The sequence below is a fragment of the Ovis aries genome, chromosome 21 (assembly GCF_016772045.2).
Source record: "Ovis aries strain OAR_USU_Benz2616 breed Rambouillet chromosome 21, ARS-UI_Ramb_v3.0, whole genome shotgun sequence".
NCBI classification, from domain to species: Eukaryota; Metazoa; Chordata; class Mammalia; order Artiodactyla; family Bovidae; genus Ovis; species Ovis aries.
The window spans coordinates 44,773,517-44,797,113 of NC_056074.1; the positions used below are offsets into that span (position 1 = coordinate 44,773,517).

Below are 23,597 nucleotides of genomic sequence, written 5' to 3' on the forward strand. Positions count from 1 at the left end.
AAAAGGCGAGGTCACAACAGACAGTGCAGAAATAGGGAGGGTTTAAGGGACTGCTATGAACAACTACGTGGCAAGAAAATGGATGACCTGGAAGAAACGGACAGATTCCTCGAAAAGTTCAACCTTCCAAGACTGAACCAGGAAGAAATATGAACTACGAACAACCCAGCTACAAGCGCTGAAATTGAAGCTGTGATCAAAAATCTCCCAAAAAACAAAAGCCCAGGACCAGACGGCTTCACAGGAGAATTCTATCAAACATTTAGAGAAGAGCTAATGCCCATCCTTCTAAAACTCTTTCCAAAAATTGCAGAGGAAGGGACACTTCCAAACTTATTCTATGAGGCTGCCATCACCCTGATACCAAAACCAGACAAAGACAACACAATAAAAGAAAAATACAGACTAATATCCCTGATGAACATAGATGCAAAAATCCTCAACAAAATTTTAGCAAACAGAATCCAGCAATGCATCAGAAAGGTCATATACCATGATCAAGTTGGGTTTATATCAGGAATGCAAGGATTCTTCAATATACGCAATCAATGTGATACACCATATTAACAAATTGAAAGATAAAAACCATATGATAATCTCAATAGATACATAAAAAGCTTTTGCCAAAATTCAGCAGCCATTTATGATTAAAACTCTTCAAAAAATTGGCATGGAAGGAACCTACCTCAACGTAGTAAAGGCCATATATGAAAAGCCTACGGCAAACATTCTCAATGGTGAAAAACTGAAAGCATTCCCTCTAAGACCAGGAGAAAGACAAGGGTGTCTACTTTCACTAGTTATTCAACATGGTTCTGGAAGTCCTAGCTACAGTGATCAGAAAAGAAAAAGAAATAAAAGGAATCCAGATCAGAAAAGAAGAAGTAAAGCTTCACTGTTTGCAGATGACACGATACTGTACATAGAAAACCCTAAAGATAGTATCAGAAAATTACTAGAGCTAATCAGCGAATTTAGCAAAGTTGCAGGATGTAAAATCAATATACAAAAATCACTTGCATCTCTATATAGAAACAATGAAAAATCAGAAGGAGAAATTAAGGAATCAATCCCATTCACCATTGCAACAAAAAGAATTAACTCTCTAGGAATAAACTTACCTCAGGAGACAAAAGAACTGTACACAGAAAATTATAAGACACTAATGAAAGAAATCTAAGATGACATAAACAGATGGAGAGATATTCCATGCTGTGGGGTAGGAAGAATCAATACTGTAAAAATGACTATAGTACCAAACGCAATCTACAGATTCAATGCAATCCCTATCAAATTACCAATGACATTTTTCACAGAACTAGAACCAAAAAAAAAAAAAAAATCACAATTCATATGGAAACACAAAAGACCCTGAATAGCCAAGGCAGTCTTGAGAAAGAAGAATGGAGCTTCAGGAATCAACTTTTCTGACTTCAGATTATACTACAAAACTACAACCATCAAGACAGTATAGTACTGGCACAAAAACTGAAATATAGACCAGTGGATCCAGATAGGAATCCCAGACAGAAACCCAAGCACCTATGGGGGCCTTATTTTTGGCAAAGGAGGCATGAACATACAATGGAGCAAAGACAGCCTCTTTGATAAATGGTGCTGGGGAAACTGGATAGCTACATGTAAAAGAAAGAAATTAGAACACTTCTTAACACCATACACAAAGATCAACTAAAAATGAATTAAAGACCTAAATGTAAGACCAGAAGCTATAAAACTCTTAGAGGAAAACACAGGCGGAACTCTCGATGATATAAATCAAAGCAAGATCCCCTATGACTCACCTCCTAGAGTAACATAAATGAAAACAAAAGCAAACAAGTGGGACCTGATTAAACTTAAAAGCTTTTGCACAGCAAAGGAAACTATAAGCAAGGTAAAAAGGCAACCCTCAGAATGCGAGAAAAGAATAGCCAATGAAACAACCGACAAAGGATTAATTTCCAAAATATACAAGCAGCTCATACAACTCAATACCAGAAAAACAAACAACCCAATCAAAGAGTGGGAAAAAGACCTAAACTGACATTCCTCCAAAGAAGACACACAGATGGCTAACAAACACATGAAAAGATGCTCAATATCACTCATTATTAGAGAAATGCAAATCAAAACTACAATGAAATACCTCACACTGGTCAGAATGGCCATCATCAAAAAGTCTACAAACAATAAAATGCTGGAGAGGGTGTGGAGAAAAGGGAACGCTCTCACACTGTCAGTGGGAATGTAAATTGATGTAGCCACTATGGAAGATGGTATGGAGATTCCTTAGAAAACTAAAAATAAAACCACCATATGACCCAGAAATCCCACTCCTAGACATATACCCTGAGGAAATCAAAATTGAAAAAGACACATGTATCCCATTGTTCATTGCAGCACTATTTACAGTAGCTAGAACAAGGAAGCAAGATGTCCATCGACTGATGGATGGATAAAGACATTGCGGTACATATACACAATGGAATATTAGCCATAGAAAGGAACACATCTGAGTCAGTTCTAATGAGGTGGCTGAACCTAGAACCTACTATACAGAGTGAAGTAAGTCAGAAAGAGAAAGATAAATATTGTATTCTAATGCATATATATGGAATCTAGAAAAATGGTACTGAAGAATTTATTTACAGGGCAACAATGGAAAAACAGACATAGAGAACAGACTTATGCACAAGGGGAGAGGGGAGGAGAGGGTGAGATGTATGGAGAGAGTAAGATGGAAACTTACATTACCATATGTAAACTAGATAGCCAATGGGAATTTGCTGTATGGCTCAGGAAACTCAAACAGCGGCTCTGTATCAACCTAGAGGGGTGGGATGGGGAGGGAGACGGGAGGGAGGTTCAAAAGGAAGGGGATATATGTAAACCTATGGCTGACTCATGTTGAGGTTTGACAGAAAACAACAAAAGTCTATAAAGCCATTATCCTTCAGTAAAAAAATTAATTAATTTTAAAAAACATACATGCACCCCAATGTTCATGGCAGCTCTTTTTACAGTACCGAGACGTGGAAACAACCGAAGCATCCATCAATATACGAGTGGATAAAGAAGACGTGATACATTTATGCAATGGACTGTTGGTCAGCAAGAAAAGAGAACAAAATAACGCCACTGGCAGCAACATGGATAGCCCTGGGGATGATCACACTAAGCAAAGTAAGTCAGGAAGAGAAAACAAGTGCCGTATGAGATCACTTGTGTGTGGAATCTAAAACATGACACGGAAACAGGGCCACAGACACAGAGAACAGACTCGTGGTTGCAAAGGGGGAAGTGGGGTTGGGGAGGGCTGAGTTAGGGTGTTGGGATTAGCAGACACAAACTATTATATGTAGGGTGGATAAGCAACAAGGTCCTACTGTAGCGCACAGGGAACTGCATTCAATATCCTGGGATAAACCAAAGTGGAAAAGAAGATGAAGAATCTATTCATAACGGAGCCACTTTGCTGGAGGCAGAAGTTAACACAACACTGTAAATCAACTATGCTTCCATAAAATTAAACACACACACACACATCGTTTCTTTCTTGGATTCCGGTGTGACTACCAACCTTCTCACCACCTACGGAAGCCTGACCTGGCCAAAGTTCTCAGCAGCAATAAGAGGCTTGCATTTATACTCTGGTATGACTGTGACCAATCAGAATTTGTTATCCAGGTCGAGCCTCTGTTATAATTGGTAAGTTGATACCAGATGCCTTCAGCACGTGGAACAGAAGGCAGGTGATGACACTAATCTGATTTTTGCAAGGCATAATTTTATCACTTCCGCTCACTGCTTTCAAATTGTGATGCTGGAGAAGACTCTTGAGAGTCTCTTGGACTGCAAGGAGGGCAAACCGATCAATCCTAAAAGAATTCACTGAAAGGACTGGTGCTGAAACTGAAGCTCCAATACTTTGGCCACTTAATGCAAAGAGCCGACTCACTGGAGAAAACCCTGATTCTGAGAAAGATGGAGGTGCTTTGGAGAAGGCCTCTGTAAATGCTCGTTTCTTCCACTGTTACTTCTGAGAAGAGCAAAACACGCTTGTGAAATTCAGATGAACTTTTCCTGGCTTAACAGCCGGCCAATGACCGAATCAGTGGCTCTCAATCAAGGGGCATTAGGACAGCCATTTGTTTTTTAAAAAACTTACTCCCAATTATTTATTTATTTTCTCCCAACTAATTATTTAAAAAAATTTTCAACTATTTATGTTGAAAAATTTCAAACCCACTGAAAAATTAAAATAGTACAAGAGAATGCCTAGTACATGCTTCTCCAGCTTTACTTAGGGTTCAGCTTTTTGCTCTCTCTCTCTTTTTCTCTCCCTTTCCTTCTTTCTCTCTCTCTCTTTCCCGCCTCCCTCTCTCTGTCTGACTCTTGGTGTCTCTCTCTTTCTCTCTCTCTCTGTCTCTCCTCTGAGAGTGAGTTGCAAACATCCTGACACTTCACACGTTTGTAAATAATTCACCGCGTGTCTCCTAAGAGCTGGGGTGCCCTTCTATCACCCAAAGTCTGAGCATCTCACCCGAGCTCTGATCCAGACACCCTGTTCTCATCCATGTGACACCGCTTGACTGTCCCCAAGATGTCCCCTTCACAGCTGTCCATCATTGTCTGTGGTAATACCCTCATCCTCTTCTTATTTCATAACAGGGACATTTTTGAAGAGCCAGGCCCGTCACTGGGGAGGAATTGTTTCAATCTCACCATGAGTTTTTGGTGACACCTAACTCGACCCTGAAGAGCTACCTTCCTCCTCAAGGCAGGTTTGCAAGACCCGCTGGCTTGCTGGGTTACAGAGTACACTTTTTCACGTTTTTATCATGTGCCTCTCTTTTCTCACCAATGTTCAAAATATCCGGATTGCCTAAAAATCTTATGATGGGCCCGACCCATGGTTCCTCAAAATTAAAATGCATCCCACGAAAGTGGGCTGCCCCAAACCCTTGACCTAACAACCCAGATACGCCAGACTCTCCTAGGAGGTTTTCAGATGGACAATATCATTCATTTCGACTCCAACCGGGAAATGGAAGGCCGAAGACCGAACGTACTATTTTTACATTACTTGAATTAGCACATCTTCAGGGTCTATTTATCATGCGGCAGCTGGCAGTCCGGGTGCGCTGGGGCATGTGGGTCACAGTGGGCACCTTCAGCGGCTTAGTGTCTGGGTGTAGGAGCATCTTAGATATGTGGCCCTTTCTCTTGGCTAGACACTGTTAAAGAGCGATTGAGAAACATCCGGACAGCTCCCCCGTGGTTATTTCCTCGCCCTGACAGACCTTCATCCTGCGTTTGTGCAGACTGACACGCAGCTCAGGCTTGAAGGAGCCTGGAATTCCATGTGCAAGGTCACGTGTGTGTGCACGTGTGTGCAGCCCCTGCACCTGGGCAGCTCACACGCTGAATTGGGGTGGTGATGGGAGCAGGGCAGAGCAGATACTTGCAGTTACAACGCAGGGCCGCGTGGGTACCACGCTGCTGGGCTGATGCAGGGCTGGGGCTAGGGTGGTTCATGGAGAAGAGGTCCCTTCCGTAGAGCCCTGGACCTTCCAGCCTCAGCCTTATGGCCTCGGCCTTGACCCCTCCATATCTGCTGCTCGATCCAGGTCACCTTTTGAGCTGAAGCATCTGCAGGGCCCGGGCCCCCTTGGGACAGCCCAGCGTCAGGCTGGCAGCAGTCCAGACATGACAAGCACCCATGCGCCTCCGGCCTGGGTGGGCGCTCTTTCCTCTCCCCACCCTGCCTGGGCCCACAGCTCTCTTCCTCTCTCTGTCTGTCTGTCTCTCTCTCCCTCATCATCAGGCCTTGATATGCAGTTCAAGGCCCATCGTTCTGGCCGAGTCCACACTGTCCCCTGCCTTAGGGCACAGACCGCTGGGTCCTGGGGAAAGATTGGCACTGGCCTTTAATTCCAGAGGACTCTTGGGCTAATCCTCCCAGCTGGAGCGCTGGACCGAGCGGGCAGCCAAGCCTCCAGGCTCCCCCAGAGGTAAGGACACCTTAATTTGTCACCTCCCTGCCCTGCCTGCACCCTTCTGACCTCAGACACGGCCTGACCTCAGCCCGGGTCCTGAGTCAGGCTGGGAGAGGACACAGCTCAGGGTCCGAGAAGGCCACAGGGCCAGTGCCCATCTGGGCCCCCATCGCCAGGGCCCTAGGATCCCTGGGGCTGTTTTGGCCAGGAACAGGCTTGAGCAGCCACATGTTCCCAGGAAGGGTGGAGACGCTGCCCTCTCCTTGGGGACCGGAGGGGAGACTGCTCGGGGCGCGAGGAAGCATGTCAGCCAGGGGCCAAGGGAGACGCCCGCAGTTCCCCATCAGCTCTGGATGGAAGGTTTGAAATATTGTTCTTTTCGTCGGGTGAAACCAGGCTCACTCCTCAGCTATTTAATTATCTCAGAGGTTGGACAAACACCGCAAAAACATTCAACCAAACCCATGAAACCTGCCTTCTTTTCATGGCCTTGCTCCTGGCAGGGGCAGAGGCGGGGAGGGAACCTGGGAGGGTAGAGGGGTGGACTCCCTGTGGCTCAGGTGTGTGGGCCCCGCAGGACTCGGCATCACACCGGAATCCCATCCACACCCCCTGCACGCCCAAGCCCTGCCTCCCAGGGGCCTCATGCTGGGGCGTGGAGCTCAGGGACAGGGTGAAGAGACTTTGGCTCCAGCTGGGGCTTTGACACCCGCCCAGACCAGAGGATACAACTTGGACCATAGGCAGGACTCACTGTCCCAGAGAAGCAGGGTTGGGGCAAGTGGGCTGGACTCCACTGCCCGCTCACCCACACCCACCCGGGGCTGTCATTTCACCCTCTTCAAACAGGAGGGTTGGAGAACTGGGCATGTGGGCAGAGAGGGAGACAGCAGGCCCGCAGGGCAGCCGGCGCTGCTGATCTCAGGGCCCTCCGGGGGCCACGCCTTCCCTGACATCCCGGAAGCGGGCGGAGCAGCTGAGACCAGCGCCGGTGCGGGGGTCCCTGAGTGGCAGCCTCCACCGTCCCACTCCGCCCCACAGCGTCCAGCCCTCCGTGAGACCAGAGAGCCACTGCCATCAGGACGGGAGGGGAGCCCAGCCCGAGCCCCGGCGCCCAGCCAGTCTCTGGGTGGAAGCCAGCCTCAGCCCGAGTCCTGCCACCTCACCAGGAGGAGCCTCGGGCTCCAGGTGCCGGCGAGAACGCGGCCGCCAGGTGACCGCAGGGGCGGTGTCCGGCCTCCACGAGGAGACGCGCCCCCGGCCCGAGCCCATGTTCTGGGAGTGTGGGCTCTCCACTGTCACCGTGCGCAGCCCTGCTCCCCAGGCGGGCCCTGCGGGACTGCGGGGCGCCCTCAGGAGTCGGGGCTGTGCGTGTCCGTGCTCCTCCGCGTCCTCTGCGGACCTCCCCCTCCCCGAAGGACGGGAGCGGAAGATGGAGGTGCATCAGCTGCGTGGGGGTGACCGCTGGCCCCAGCCCTCAGTGCTGGGTGGTCCTTGGGGCTGCGGCTCAGCGGGGTCACTGGGCTGAGGCACAGGGCTGCGGCTCAGGACCACTGGATCTGTGGGGCTCCCAGAGCTGGGACCCCCTCGTGGGCAGACACGCTGAACGCTACGGTCCCCGCCGGCGCGCAGGAGCTGCCCCAGGGACTCAGGACTCACTGCTGCGGAGGGTGAGGGGCAGGTGAGGACGGGGCATGGGCCGAGCGAGGTTTCCTAGGGTCATGACCTTGCCGTGACCCTGTGACCCAAGGTCATGACCTCGGGGTCATGACGACGTGGAGAGGCCCCCAAGGATGAAGAGCTGCTTTACGAGGGTGACAAATGCGACACCAGGCCTCACACCGCTGTCCCTCTGAGGCCACGCCCCTCGCCGGACACGCGGGGGCCCCTGCGCTCACTCTGACGACACACAGGACTTGTCCTGAGGATCAGAAACACCGCAAGAAGCGGGGAGCCCCGGTGCCCGCCTGGCCTGGCCGCCCTTCCCCACGGAGGGGCCCCGGAGACCGGGCCTCGTGCTGCAATCCTCTCTGCCCTGGGTCCTGGAGGGGGCGGCAGGCTCAGAGGAAGCAGAAGTGGGAGCGGTCTCGCCCTCCGCGGGGGTCTCAGCCCTCCTCCGCGTCACCGCCCAGCCCTTGGCTCTCACCCCCTCAGGTGTGGGGAAAAGGGGCCTGGAACCCCCAGAAACTCAGGCATTGCTGGGGCTTCCTGAGCCCTTGGGCCCTCCCGCCCTGACCTCGAACCTGCCTGATGACGGAGCCAGGAGACCCGGACAGACAGCGTCCCAACAGCCCATGAGGGGGTGCTTTCAACCGCATGGTCTGTCCCTCAGCCAGACCCTGGGCCGGACGGGCCGCAGAGGCTGGACCAGTCCCCCGATGCTCAGCTGCAGCCTCTACAGGGTCGCCCCGGCGCCTGCCTCTGGGCGTGGCCTGTGCCAGTCTCGTCCTCCTCGGGGCCAGGCGCTGGCCGTGGTCCCTAACTTGCTGCCTGAGCAGCTGACCTCCCGCCCTCTGTCCAGACCAGCCCGGCCACACCGGGATCCTTCTGCTGTGTCCTGGGTGTGATTCTCCCCCCAGCCACCTGACCACCTGCCTGTGCCGCCTCACCCAGGCCTCTGCTGGCCGCCGTGCCTGCTGCGCGGCAGCACCTCCCAGGCTCCTCAGGGAGCACGGCACTGTGCTATGCTGGGGGGGAGCACCCTGCCCCAGCCCTGCAGGGGGTGCTGCTCAAGGCGCCGTCCAACCTGGGGCGTCCCCCCCGGCCACCCTGGGGCGTCTCCCCCGGCCCTGCCCGCGTCCCCGCGTCTCCTTCCACACCTTCTTCTCTGCCGGAAACTGCGAGCACGTCGCCCCCAGCTCCTCAGCTGCGGCCCGTCTACCTCTGCCCACGCCCCTCACGAGGGTCCCCCCGCAGGTGCTGGGGGTCAAGGTCAAGCTGGGGTGTAGGAGAGAGACCTCCCGCAGGGGGCCCTTCTCGTGGAAGTGACAGCTGAGGCCCTGGGGCTGGGCAGGGGAGGTGCCCAGGGTTGTCCTGACCACAGGTACCACACACTGACTGGAGGGGGGTGCTGCCCGCCTTGGGGGGGTGCCGGGACCAGAGGCTGGGTCAGTGAGACCCAGGGTGGTGGCCTTTGCTGGTGACCAGGTCTCGTATGCCCGGAGATATCACGTCTCCCCTTGCCCACAAGGATCATCAGAGTGGCTGCTGGAGAAGTGGGTTCCAGCCCGGACGACACTGGGGGTGGGGTCTCTGGGGCGGGGGGCAGGAATATGCATTTGGAGGAAACTGCCCAGGTGGTTCTCATACCCAGGACATGCAGGACGCCCCGCAGGCTCTGTTCCAGGTGAGGAGAACCAGGGAGGGCGTGGGACCACAGCCAGCCACCAGGCAGACACACAGCCCAGTCCACCCCAAGCCCACCTTCCCTGCTTCCCTCCAGACTCCACAGAGCTGCAGCCAGCAGAGAGCATGTCCCCCGTGAAAGCCACGATGACCCTGGAATGGAAGCCCCACTTAGGCGTGGGGGAGCATCACTTTGCTGTCCAGCAGAAATTAACAAACATTGTCAATCAGCTCTACTTCAATAATTTTTTTAAAAAACGTATCTAAGGAGCATTTTCTCTGAATTCTAGACAGCATATTCAAAAGCAGAGACATTACTGTGCCAACAAAGGTCTGTCTAGTCAAAGCTTAGTTTTTCCTGTAGCCTTGTATGGATGTGAGAGTTGAACCATAAAGAAAGCTGAGCACCAAAGAATTGGTGTTTTTGAACTGCAGCATTGGAGAAGACTCTTGAGAGTCCCTTGGACTGCAAGGAGATCCAACCAGTCAATCCTAAAGGAAATCAGTCCTGAATATTCATTGGAAGGACTGATGCTGAAGCTGAAACTCCAATACTTTGGCCACCTGATGCGAAGAACTGACTCATTGGAAAAGACCCTGATGCTGGGAAAGATTGAAGGCAGGAGGAGAAAGGGATGACAGAGGATGAGATGGTTGAATGGCATCACCGACTCAATGGACATGAGTTTGAGTAATCTCCAGGAGTTGGTGATGGACAGGGAGGCCTGGTGTGCGGCAGTCCATAGGGTTGCAAAGAATCTGACATGACTGAGCAACTGAACTGAACTGAACTGAACTGAAGGAGCATTTTCTCTGAATTCTACACATGAATATAACTCTGACCCTGAGCCCCTAAGCCTCAGGGATGGAAGGACATTGATCTCCACCATGATTGAACCTATCCCTCTCTAGTCGGGGTGGGGGTCCAAACTCTTGCCCAGAACCGTGGTGTCCTGATCTCAGAGGCGCCCTCCCCCTGGTCATCACCCCACGAGGGCTGTGCCAGAGCCCGTATCCTGGCCAGCAGGGTGCCTTCATCCCAACCTCCCAAGTGTCCTAGGCAGTTTGGGTCCAGGGGTCCAGCGAGGTGGGAGCCCCCGAGGCTGGGGCCATCGCTCCAGGAGCACAGTGTAGCCCCCGCTTGGGGCTTTCCCACCTTTCAGGGCCAACAGGCATGGCATGGCACGGCCCTCAGGGTGGCAGAGCTCCTCACCCCACCACCAGAACATGACTGTCAACCGCAGTCACTCCACTTGGGGAAACGAGGCTCAGAAGAGGAAGTGGCCTCAAGCACCACCAGATACAAACCTCCCCCAGAGGCAGGGGAGGACCCAGGGGAAAAGCAGGAACCAGTCAGCCATCCCCTCCCGCGGGTAGCACCCCAGAAAATCTGCTGCCAGCAGAGTCACTGATGTGTTTGGCTGCGTCGAGTCTGCTGCGACACCCACGATCGTCGCTTCACGTGGGATCTTTTGTCGCAGCCCACAGACTCTAGTTGCCGTGCGTGAGCTCAGTGGTTGGGGCGTGCAGGCCTAGTTGCCCCACGGCACACGGGGTCTTAGCTCCCAGACCAGGGATACAACCCACGTCCCTGAATTGCAGGGCAGATTCCTAACCACCAGACTGCCGGAGAAGTTGCCTTGGGGATCCTTTTAATAATGCAGGAAAGTCCTCCCACCTTCCGGATGGGACACCGCGCTGGAGCTGAGTCGCTGCTGGACCCCCACCAGAGAGGCAGAGCCAAAAGTGACCTCAAGAGGCCCCAGCCCCCCACCCCCAGCACCCCTGCCATGTCTGGGGCAGACACAGCTCAGTGGCTTTCACAATCCCCCTCCCTCCCGGAGGGCCCACCCCCAGCACCCCAGGGTTTGGGGGGTTCTCTACTCCTTCTTATTGGGCTCCATGAAGCAGGGCACCTTCCCCAAGGAAGCCCCAGAGCTGCAGCACTCCCTGGGCTCTCTCTGGGCCCCTGGTCGTGGGTGCGGAAGCAGATCACGCAGCAGACATCTGGCCCAATGGCCTGGGTGCTGGCGAGGCATTCTCTCTGCCGGGATCTCACTGCTTAGCCCCTGTCTTATGATCCATGGGACCCCAGGACTCTGGATCCAGACTGCTGGAGCCTGGAGCCTGGCACCTGCAGGCTCCCCCAGGCAAGGACACCTTAATATCTCATTGCCCCACCCTGCCCACACCCCTCTGACCTCAGGAAAAGCCTGACCCCAGCCCGTGTCCTGAGCCAGGCTGAGAGGGAGACAGCCCCAGGTCCCAGGAGGCCAGGGTCCCAAGGCCAAAGCCTGTGACCACCGAGCTCCCACCCCCAGGACCCCAGAACTGTTCTGGCCAGGACAGAGTTCCCAAGAACAGGTACATCACTGCTTGAGCAGGCAGAGAGACGTTCCTGGGAAGGGTGTGGACACTGCCCCCTCCTCAGGGACCCGCGGGGAGGCTGCTCAGGGCACGAGGCAGCCTGTGAGCCAGGAGCCGAAGGAGGCACCCTGGAACCCCTCAGCCCATTCCCAGCCTGCATGAAGGTTCCAAGTCATCACTTGTTTTCATTGTGTGGGGCGACACTCACTGCTCAGCTATTTAATTATCTCAGCAGTTGGAGAGCAACAACAGAAATATTCAACCTAAAATACGGAATCCAGTCGAGATTTATCTTTTTTTATGAATTGCACAACTCCTCCAGAACCCCTGGACCCTTTGGTGTCTGAAAAACACCCCACCCCGACCCCCGCTGCCCTGTCTGGAATGTGGGGTGGAGGGTTCCGCTGGAGCCGCCGCTCTTAGCTCTGTGGACGACAAGGCTTCTGCTGAGTGGTCCTGGGCTTGGTGATTTTGCGAACGGGTTGAGAGAAAAGGCCTAATTCTTTAAAAACCCTTTTGGCGTCACTGGAGTCACACTAAAGATGAGAAAAGCCGACGAATGCCAAGTCTGCACCATGTTGGTCATGGGGTCGAACATGTAACACACGTGACATCACGTGAACGTCCAGAAGGGACGCCCCTTCAGGGGCAGAGAGCTGAGTGCTGGCCAAGGGGGTCTGGTTTCCCAAGGAGGGGGCCGAGCTCCCAATCCAGAATCCTCTGCCCGCTCTCCCTGGGGCAGGAGTTAAGCAGCCCCTTAGGAGCCCCTTGGTCAAATGGCCTTTAAAGGTAAAGAATCCGCCTGCAATGCAGGAGACCAGGGTTCGATCCCTGGGTTGGGAAGATCCCCTGGAGGAGGACATGGCAACCCACTCCAGTATCCTTGCCTGGAGAATCCCATGGACGGAGGAGCCTGGCGGGCTACAGTCCACGAGGCTGGGAAGAGTCGGACGCGACTGAGCGACTAAGGAGCCCGTTGGCACGCAAGACCCCAGGTCAGAACGAGCCAGGTGCAGGGGCAGAGGGCCCGCTCCTTCCCTCCCGCAGTGCTCAGGTCCCACCTGCCCCAACCCCGTCTTCTGTTCTCTGGGTTTCCCACACTGCCTCCTGACACCATAGAGGCTGCACCTCGCTCAGTGAGCGGCTTCCTAGACAGCAAACCGCTGCCCACAGCTTCGCGAGTGAAACCGACCAGCCACAGCTCACACCCCCCACACATCATCAGCTGCAGAGGGGGCAGGTCCACATAGCCAGGGACAGACCCTGTGCCCCAGAACCCCCAGGGGTGATTCAAACCAGCCAATCCTGAGCCCACTCATCCTGACTCACCCCTTCCTTCCCACAGAAACCACAGTAAAACCTCCAGCCCACACGGTCCCCTCCCTCTGCCGCCTGGCCTGATCATGCTTCCCCAAGTGAGGGTCCCTGGTGGCCCTCGCACTCCCCTGGAGAACTGTGAATAACAGTCTATCCTCTTGCTGTTGCTATTCAATCGCTAAGTCACCTCTGACTCTTTGAGACCCCATGAACGGCAGCACACCAGGCTTCCCTGTCCTTCACTGTCTCCTGGAGTTTACTCAAACTCACGTCCATGGAGTCGGTGATGCCATCAAAGCATCTCATCCTCTGTCGTCCCTTTCTCCTCCTGCCCTCAGTCTTTCCCAGCATCAGACAGCCTGGACACAGGCCACCAGCTGTGAACCGGCTCAGGAGACACAAGTCCAAACAAGCACACTGGTGTTTGGGCGACGCCACAAGCCGCTGGCCTCCAGGGTCCAGGAATAGCCCACAGCTCTGAGAACTGCTGTGTGCTTCGGGGAGAGCGGGGGAGCGGGCTGGCTTGAGTCCCTACCCACCCACTGAGGCCTGCTGCCCTCAGCACCCGGGCCTCGGTTTCCCCATCTGCACGCACAGCCGGCAGCACCTCAGAGGCACGTGTGCCATAAACAAGCTGCTCCGTGGAGAGCAAACAGCGTGTGGCCTGCGTCGCAGGAGCGGCTGGGACCAAGGCCCCCAGACGGGGCAGCTTATGATGACGACACGTCTCCTCTCACTGTCCGCAGGGCGAGTCTGAAGTCTGAAGGGCCTTCCTGCCCTTCCAGCCTCTGGGGGCTCCAGGCGCCCCTGAGCTTGTGGCTGCAGCCCTCCAGCCTCTGCCTCCGTGGGCACGTGGCCCTTCCTCCAAGTGTCTTTCCTGTCCTGTCTCTTAAAGATGCTTACTGCCTTCAGGGTCCACCTGGGTGATCCGGAATGACCTCATCTCAAAGCCCTCCCTTCTTCCCAGTGAGGTTCCAGGGACCTACAGGTCGTGTCTCCGGGGGCCCCGTCCGGCCCAGGACACGCCCCGCACAGGTGTGTGCTGCCGTTGTGGCCAACACACCGAGAGCAGACGCGCCTCCCGAGGCTGCGCTGAGAGCTTGGTGTGCACCAGGCCCCCCTTGCTGCCACGGGCAGAGAGCAAGGGGGCGGCGGTGGGACACGGGGCCAGCGCTGCGGAGGAGAGGCGGGGGGCGGGAGGACCGGGCAGGCTGGGGTGAGGCCTCGGGTACCAAGGCCGAGATAGCTTTCTTTCTGGAGAAGGCGACCTGAGCAAAGGGGAGGGGCAGCGGAGAGCGTCCTGAGACCCGAGGCTGCGCTGGGAGGGGCGGGGCCAGGCCCTGCCTCCTGGGTCTCCGCAGCTGGAGGCCACACAGCAATTCCCGCGGGGGCTGGGGACCGGGGCCCTGCCAGGAGTCACAGGCCAGAACCCTTGCTCCACAGGCCGCGCCTCTGCTACCGAAATGAGTTCAGAGCCAAACCCTCGAACTGGGAAATATCAGGACATGAACTGGGAGACCGGGACCCACGCTGCATAAAACAGGTAGCTATCGAGAACTTGTTATCCAGCACAGAGAGCCCTACCCACTGCTCTGCGGCGACCTGAATGGGAAGAAGTACAAAAAAGAGGGGACAGGACTTCCCTGGGGGTCCAGGGGCTAAGAATCCGCCTGCCAGTGCAGAGGGTATGGGTTTGATCCCCCTCGGGGAAGATCCCATGTGCCCCAGAGCAGCTAAGCCTGCGCGCCTCAGCTCCTGAAGCCTCAAGTCCTGAAATTCGTGCTGAAGAGGCTCCGCAACCACAGCGCAGCCCTCACTCGCTGAGACTGGGAGGACGTTCTCGCAGCAGCAAAGACCCAGAGCAGCCAAAAATAAATAAATAAATACAATTTTTTTAATAAAGAGAAGGGATACGCATAGAAACATAGCTGATTCGCCTTGCTTTTCAACGGAAACTAACACAGCACTCTAAAGCGACAAAGAGAACGCGTCAGTCACTCAGTCATGTTTGATTCTGCCGCCCCGTGGACGGTAGCCCGCCAGGCTCCTCTGTCCATGGGATTCTCCAGGCAGCAATACTAGAGTGGGTAGCCGTTTCCTTCTCCACAGGATCTTCCCGATCCAGGGACTGAACCTGGGTCTCCCGCACTGCAGGCAGATTTTTTACTGTCTGAGCTACTGTAAAGCAACTATACCTCATTAAAAAATTATTTTAAAAAAAAAGAAAAAAAATGTTAGGACAAACAGCATCTCTACACGTGACTTCTGACTTGCGCTCTGAGTCCCCAGGGCCGCAGAGCAGCCCATGGAAAAGGCGAGTTTTTGGCAGGACCAGCTCAGGACATGAAGCTTGGACAAGTATTTTAACCCCTAAGGGTCAGTGGGCAGCTGGGACCTGTGGGTGTGAGGCTGGCAAGTGGACAGTCGGGACGGGTCCTTGAGAAAGGGACCAATATCTGCAGGCCCAGACCACTCCCTCACCACAGTGGGGTCCAGCCCTAGGCCGGGCATGAGCTGTCAGGGAATGGTCAGGCCATGGAGAGGGACACTGAGGCCTGGGGGGGTTTTAGGTCCTTGCACCCAGGCCACACGGCCAGGCTCCTGCCTCACTGCCTGTCTCCCACACATCAGGGGACAGAGGAGCTGGCTCAGCCTGAGGAGCACCCCCCAGATGTGAGGTCCAGCCCCCACTGGAAGGGGGGCCCCAGGAGGCCACTCCCCGCTGTCCACATGCCTCATATGCTGAGGAGGAAGGGCAGGGCTGGCCCACACGAGGACATCGCTGTCTGAGCTCATCCTGTGGATGGGAGGGAGGGCCCCTCCCACTTCCAAGAAACTGGCTGGGAGCCCGGGTCCAGCCAGTTGGGCCCCGGGGACACGGGAGGATTTAGGGCCCGGGAGGAGCCCTGGGCAGTGGTGAGCAGCTGAGAGGCGCCCCGGTCAGCAGGTGAGAAGCCTTGGGGCCCCTGCACCCAGCCCACCTGCTCCCCACTGCGTGGGTCTGGACTCCCCTGAGTACTTTCGGGCTCCTGTGGGCCTGGGAGCTGGGGTGAGGACGGGGAAGCAGACGGTGGGCGCGTCATTTATAAGCCGGGACCCTGGGCCCTCGTTTGTATGTACCGGGAAGGTGTGCCTGTTCTGAGAGCCGGCAGGACAGCCGTCCAGGTAGCCCCTCCACTCCTCCTCACCCCCTGACGGGGCCAGAGCCCTGCTCCCAGCACTGGCCCTCACCCTCCACCCGGCTCAGCCCCTGGGGTCCCTCAGGGAGACCGAGGCCCCGAAGACAGCTCAGCACAGTCCACGACCCCACGACCCCAGAGTCCAGCCCAGCTCTCTGGGTCCCCCGACACCACCAAGCGTGCCCGTGCCCCACTCAGGGAGATCCTGTGAGGGGTAAAGACGAGAGACTCCTACCCACCCCGCTAAGCCCCGCTCCTGGGCGCAAGGACAGCCACACAGAAGGGGTGGGCGAGGACCCTGGGCTGGGAGGCTGGGAGGGTCCAAGGGGGCTGCAGAAGTTTCCAGGGCCCTAAAGGAGGCAGACCTGGGTAACGGGGTGTGGGGGGAGGTGAGGCTGGTCCAGGCAGAGGCGCAGCCCAGCCAGGGGGCACCTGGGGAGACCCCGAGGTTGGGAGGCGGGCTGTCCGCCCCCACCGAGTCTCTGGGTGTCTCTGTGTCCCTCTTGGTCTCTCTCTCACTCTCTGGGTGTGTGTCTGTCTCCCCCCGCCTGGCTCCCTGACCCCTCACTCTAGGCTGACAGCCGCTGCGAGGCTGAGAACAAAGGCGTGGACTCTGCAGGGAGGGGGCAGGGGGAAGGGCACCTCCGAGACCCCGCCATTGGGGTCTGCCTCCCCTGTTCCGGGATGGAGTCTCTCCCCTGGGACCGGAACAGGACGCGCCCTCCCGCTGCCCCTAAGGGGCTGGCAGCAGACACTCGCACCGGTTTCCCTGAGGACCCGGGCATCACCGCCTCCCCAAGGTTGCGAGGCTTCGGAGCTGCACACGGCCGACCCGCCTGCAGCGGGAGGAGCCGGCTGAACGCCTGCCCGGTCCGGAGAGCCAGGGAGGCTGGGGGTGTCCTCTGCCTTCTCTCATCCTCCCAGCCTCCCACCGCCCCCACAGTACGGCTCCCGCCCCCGCCCCCCGCTGCCCACCCTCCACGACCAGCACAGGACTGAGCATGCTCATGGCTACTGCTGGTCTCCACCCGGCTGACCCTCTGGGACTGGGGTCCGGCAGGAGCGTAGCCCAGCCTCTCCCCACATGGAGTCCTTGAGCCGTGTCCACACGGGCGCCCCCTTTGCCTCGAGTCCTGTCCAGTCGATGCCGACTGACCTCTGCAACAACGTTGGTACCCGGCCTTCTCACCCGATCTTTGTGCATTTAGTCTAACCATCCAGCCGGGGGCAGGACCACCCACCTGGTCAGCCTCCCCATCTCCCCGCATCGGGCGTGTCTTGCAAAATCCTCCTTTTACCCAGAGGTCGTGGGGCCTGCAGGGCTGGGCCTGGAAGGGGCCGTCCGGCGCACCTGCGTGCTGACGACTCAACGTCTGTTGCTTCCCTCCAGGGTCCTGCCCACCGGCTGCCCAGCCAGCCAGCCAGCATGTTCGGGATCTGGGGGATCTTCAGCAGCGTGGTTTTCTACCTCACCCTGGCCGTGGGCATCGGGGGGCTGCTGGGGAACGCGCTGGTGCTCTGGCACCTCGGCTTCCACATCAAGAAGGGCCCCTTCGCCGTCTATGTGCTCCACCTGGCCGCCGCGGACTTCCTGTTCCTGGGCTGCCAGCTGGCCTTCTCGGCCGTGCGGGCGGCCCTGGGCTCCGAGCACAGCCTCCACTTCCCGGTCACCTTCGTGGCCTTCTCCGTGGGCCTCTGGCTGCTGGCGGCCTTCAGCACCGAGCGCTGCCTGTCCGACCTCTTCCCCACCTGCTACTGGGGCTGCCGACCCAGACACACGTCGGGCGTCGTCTGCGGCCTCAGCTGGGCCCTGGCCCCGCCGGCCGTGCTGCTGACCGCCGACGCCTGCGGCCTGCTGCGCGAGAGCACGCGCCCACTGGCCTGCCTACGCTACCACGTGGCCAGCGTCGCCGGGCTGCTGGCCCTGGCCTGCGCGGCCTTTGCGGCCGGCCTGGTCCTCCTCGTCTGGGTGGCGTGCTGCTCCCCGCGCCAGCGCCCGCGCTTCTTCGGCGCCGTGCTGGGCTCCGGGCTCCTGCTGCTCGTCTGCGGCCTCCCCTGCCTCCTCTGCTGGACCCTGCGCCCGTACCTGCCGAGCTTCGTGCTGTCCGCCTTCTTCCCACTGGCCGCCCTCCTGGCCTGCATGCACTGCAGCGCCAGGCCCCTCATCTACTTCATGGTGGGCCGGCAGCCGGGCCGGCGGGAGCCTCTGCGAGCGGTCCTCCGGCGCTCCCTGGGGGAGGGCACCCAGCTGGGGGCCGGCGGGGTCTCCCTGCCCATGGGCCGCGTGTAGGGGCCGCCCTGGCCGCCCCCCACCCCCCATCCCTTGCCAGACCCTCCAGGACTCCACGTCACTCCCCGGCTCACTCACACTGGGGACCCAAGGGCTGGGGGCCGGGTGAGCGCCATGGTCTTGACGCCCCACCCGTGGCCTGCAGGGAACAAGGGCAGCCCAAGGACCAGGCCAGAGACATAGCAAGGAGGCGGGGAGCTCCCAGGACTGGGGCGAGGACGGGCACCCCAGCTCCCACTTCCTTCCCACCCTGCCACCAGCTGAGGCAGGAGTGAAGAGAGTGTGGCACCCCCCAAGGCCTACATGGGGGGCTGGGCGGATGGGAGCCCGGACACTGGCTGGGTGAGGGGCTGTCCTCCCAGAGGACCTGCCCTGCAGTCTCCCCACTGGCCACCAGGTGGCGTGGCTTCCCCACCAAGTGCTCACAAAGCGGGTGGGCAAAGCCGGGGTCACAGCAGAGCCCAGTGCCCCCTCAGCGCTCCCCTGCCCCTCCCAGCCCCGGGGGTCCTCGACACCTGCTGCCTGGAGGGTGCCCTTGCCCCCCGACCCCCATCTTCAGCTTACCCTCCTTCAGGGAATCCTCTGCTCACCCATCACTCCCCTCCCGTCCCTGCCCACCTGCCACAGACCTTGCCCCTTCCCCTGCCAGCACCCCACCCCCAGGGCTTCCCTGGTGAAGAAGGGGAGGGAAGAAGGAAGACTGATGGTGGATGGACTGGTGGATGGGTGGATGGACGGATGGACGGATGGACGGATGGTGATGTGGAAGAGAGAATGGGAGGGAGGAGGGAGACAGCTGACGCCATTCCTTGCAGCTTCCAAAGGAGAGAGACTGTTATGTGTTTCTGATATTTTAAAACAATACTTCATGATCATTGTCAAGACTTTCAAGTCCTACAGAAAACACTGAAAAGCTACGTCACCAAACCTTTCGGACTCAGCGCGGTACGTGAGGCATAGAACCCTCTGGCCGTGTTCATTTTTGTGATGGAGAGCCACAGAAATTTCAATTTTTACCAAAGATGAAGACATTCTATACCTGCTACGTGAAACCTGTTACAACAATGCCTCTTACAGCACCAGGAGAATTGTTTCTAAAAAGTTGTCCTTTTTTCACTGGAAAAGGTATGTGCTGCTCATCCTTGGGACTTTGGAGAATGCTAAGGAAAGGAAAGAAGACTTCCCTGGACCCCTCCCCGGCCAGGACTGTGGTCACCCCAGGCCCTCCCACTTGGTCTCCGCAGACAGTGCCCTGAGGACTGGATGCTTCTGGCAGCCTAGCAGGCTGAGGAAGGAGGGTCAGCAACCTCAGCCTTGGCTTTGGGGGTAAGATGGGGAGGAACCACCTACTCTTGGGACCACTTCATGCTGGACCCAAGGAGGGGTGTGGCTTCCTTTTTAGAGCCCCTGGAATTGCGATGAGGGTGGGACAGCCTCAGAGGTGTGCCAGCATCAGCCTCCACCTCTCCCAGCCCCAGGAAATAGCTGCAGGGCCCCCTGAGGGGCTGTCCGTCCACGTGCCAGACGGGCAGCCAGGCAGCTGGCAGTGTCTGGGGTGCGTGATGAGCAGCCCAGTCTGGACAGATGGGTAGGGCCAAACCTCTGTCCCAGAACCTGCTGCTGGGCGAACGGACGCCAGCCTGGGCCCTATAGAGCCAGTGTGTCCCCAGTCCCGGAGAAGTGACGGCCGCCTAGAGCGACCTGCAAAACCGGGACTGGGCTCCCTTCCCTCTGGCGTCTCTCCAGCCGGGTGACCTCCGGCAAGTCTCCTGACTGCGGGAGCCTCGTCTGCAGAAGCAGAAGCAGAGTAGCATCTCCGACCTGGACTCCGAGGAAGGAGGCAGGAGGCCAGGCTGGCAGAGGGTGGACCATGACCTTCCTGACCTTCAAGGTCAGCCGCGTCACCTCTGCCATCTCCAACTCCGTCTCTGGGCAGAGCTCCGCGTGTCCCCAGCCCGCCCTGACCTTAGCCCAGAACCCGCGCTGACGGCTGGCACCCCGCCCAGCCCCTGGGGCCTGTCCTCGCGTCTCTCTGTCCTGTGACACTGGGAGCTCCTGGCAGCGGGCGCCCTGCCCTCAGCTCCCCTGGTGCCCGCCCACCGGTGAGCATCAGGAGCGGCTCCCTCCCACCTCGGGCTGCGCTTCTTGTGCTCATTTCAGCCTCAGTGTCTGCATGTCTCACCAGAAGGCGAGCTCCCGGGGGTCTGGGTGTGGGCCGTCTCCCTGGGCTGAGACCCGGACGGCTGGGAGGAGCGGCCTGACAGGCATTCGTGGGGTGGGAGGACCGGTAGATGGGTGAGCGGGTGACGGCGCGAACGTGGGATCCAGTGAGTCAAGGATATGGCTGAAATGGAGCACCACTCAGCAGGATCAGCCCAGGCTCGTTCTGGGAACTTCTGGGTCAGCCGAGGCCTGACCACTGACCTGACACCTGAGCAGGAGACGGGAGACGCGAGAGACCCAGGTGCTCAGAGCCGCCCCAGCCCATCACCAGCTCGCCACCCCACTCTCCGCTTTCAGCCAGCAACACCAGCAGGGGAGAAGCGATGGACACGTCCGCTAAATCCAAGGATGGCATGTGAAGAGGCTTAGAGAGGCCCCGTGTGTCCCAGTTTGACCTTGACAGCCATCAGCGTGTCCACCCCCTTCTAGCCGTGTGTGTCCCGGTGTGGATGGCACACCGTCTGGCCCCCCTAGTGTTACAGATGCAAGGAAGAGGGTCGCATGCCCCCCCACTCATAAAGCAGAGGGGCCTCCCAGGAGGAGGGGGTGCCAGCGCTGATCCCGGGACTGCCTGTGTCAGGAAGGAGCTAAAATCCACGGGGGACAGTCTGAGAGGCCTCCAAACACAGCCGAGAAGAAGAGAAAGAAAGAAGGGGGCCCCAGGGGAGGCTGAAGGCGCTGGATCCTGGGAGGGGACGGGTGTGCCCTAGACACAAGACAGCGGCCCGCCGGGAACAGGGGGCGAGAGCATCCATGTGACCCTCCTTCCCGGCCAGCCTTTCCTGTGGTTCTGCTCAGAGCAAGTGTGGATGCTGTGAAACAGGTCAAGTTTTAGCTGATTTTTCTTTTTTTTTCCATGTGGATAACCAGCCATTCTAATAACATTTGTTGACAAGGCTTCCCTTCTCCCATGAATTACATGGGCGTCTCTACTGTAAGTCAGTTGATTGTACATGGAGGGTTTATTTCTGGACTCTGTTCTGTGTTGGCCTGTTTTTCCTTATACCAGCATCACACTGTCTTAAGTACCAGCATTAAAAATAAGTCAGGAAATCAGGTGGTCTACAATTTTATATTTCTTCTTCAAAATTTACATTTCCCCATATGGTTTAGAAGACACCTGACAATTTCTTCAAAGATCTACTGAAAATGTGGCTGGGATGGCATTGAATCTATTCAATTATTCTATAAAAATTCATGGAAGGGTTCCCTGGTGGTCTGGCGGTTAAGACTCCGTGCTTCCACTGCAGGGTCGAATTTTCCATCCCTGGTCGGGGGCTTGCTTCTGCTGCACAAGCCACGGCCAAAAAAAGCATCACGGGTAACTGGCACCTTAACACTACGGAGTTTTTCCATTAATAAGCATGTTTAGTTGCTAAGTCGTGTCCAACTCTTTGTGACCTTGTGGCTTGTATCCCCCACCCCAGGCTCCTCTGTCCGGGGGATTCTCTAGGCAAGAATACTGGAGTGAGTTGCTGTTTCCTTCTCCAGGGGATCCTCCCGACCCTGGGATTGAACCCACATCTCTTGCGCTGAAGGCAGTCTCTCGCACTGCAGGCAAATTCTTTACTGCTGAGCCACCAGGAAACCGTGTTTTAAATCCCACCTCCCTTCGGCATAGCTATCTTGCTCATATTTTGGGAAATTTATCCCTAGGTATTTGAAGCTTTGATGCTATGCAGAATTATCTTTTAATTTCATTTTCCAATTGTTTCATCTTGACCTTTTATACAATTGAATAACTCTCCTGCCAACTTTCTAAATTAGTTCTGAGTCTTTTTAAATTTTTGTTTATCTGTTTATTTATTTGGCTGTGCCTGTTCTTAGTTATAGCTCTCAGGACCTTCATCCTGCATTGCAGCATTTAAACCCTTAGTTGCGGCCTGTGTGGTCGGGCTCCCTGACCAGGATCTAGTTCCCTGACCAGGAATGAGTCCCAGGCGCCCTGCATTGGGAGTGTGGAATCGTAGTCTCTGGACCACCAGGGAATTCTCTCTAGTCGTCTTTTTGAAGTCTGCTTAGGGTTTCCTACGTACAAAATCATGCCATTTGCAAATAGAGATCATTTTACTTCTTCCTTTTATTTCCTTTTCTTCTTTAATTGCACTGGCCAAGACCTCCCTTCAGTGTTGAATGGAAATGGTAAAAATGGCATCCCTGCCTTATTCCCAGTCTTATAGGGAAAGTGCTCAGTATTTCACACTAAATATGATGTTAAATATAGGTTTTTTGTATATACCCTTTGTCATACTGATATAATTTCCATCTATTCCTAATTTTCCAAAAGTTGCTTTTTTAAAAAAAATCATGAATGGGTATTGACCTTTACTGCACCCCTTTCTTCATTTATTGAGATGACCTTATGGTTTTTCTCCTCTGGGGCTTCCCGGACGGCCCAGTGGGCAAAGAATCTGCCTGCAGCGCAGGAGACGCAGGAGGTGCTGGTTCGATCCCTGGGTTGGGAAGATCCCCTGGAGGAGGAAATGGCGACCCGCTCCAGTGATCTTGCCTAGAAAATCCCACAGACAGAGGAGCCGGGCTGGCTGCCGTTCATGGGCTTGCACAGGGTCGGACACAACTGAGCAACTAAGTGCACACACACACACACACACACACACAAGGCTTTTCTCCTTTAGTCTGTTACATTGGAGAACTTCACTGATTCATTTTCCAATGCTGACCTCATCGTCCCTAGATAAACCCCACTTGGCCAGAATATATTTTCCATTTGACTTATCGCAGAGTCTGCCTCGCTAAACATTTGGTAAGGGCATTTGCGCTTACATTTGTGGGAGATGCCACCTCTGGCTTTTTTTCTCATAATGCCCTTGTCAGCTTGGAGTATCGGTTATCCCCTTCTACGCTGTAAGAATCTGG

At 56.2% G+C, this 23,597-nt stretch overlaps 1 protein-coding gene across 1 annotated transcript; it reads left to right on the plus strand.

Moving 5' to 3' along the window:
* Positions 1–15,938: 15,938 nt before the first annotated feature.
* MRGPRG (MAS related GPR family member G) lies at positions 15,939–21,776 on the plus strand. Its single transcript, XM_042238171.1, has 2 exons — positions 15,939–15,975; positions 17,598–21,776. The coding sequence occupies exon 2, from the start codon at positions 17,634–17,636 to the stop codon at positions 18,495–18,497; it is 864 nt and encodes a 287-aa protein (XP_042094105.1). The 5' UTR covers positions 15,939–15,975; positions 17,598–17,633; the 3' UTR covers positions 18,498–21,776.
* Positions 21,777–23,597: the final 1,821 nt, after the last annotated feature.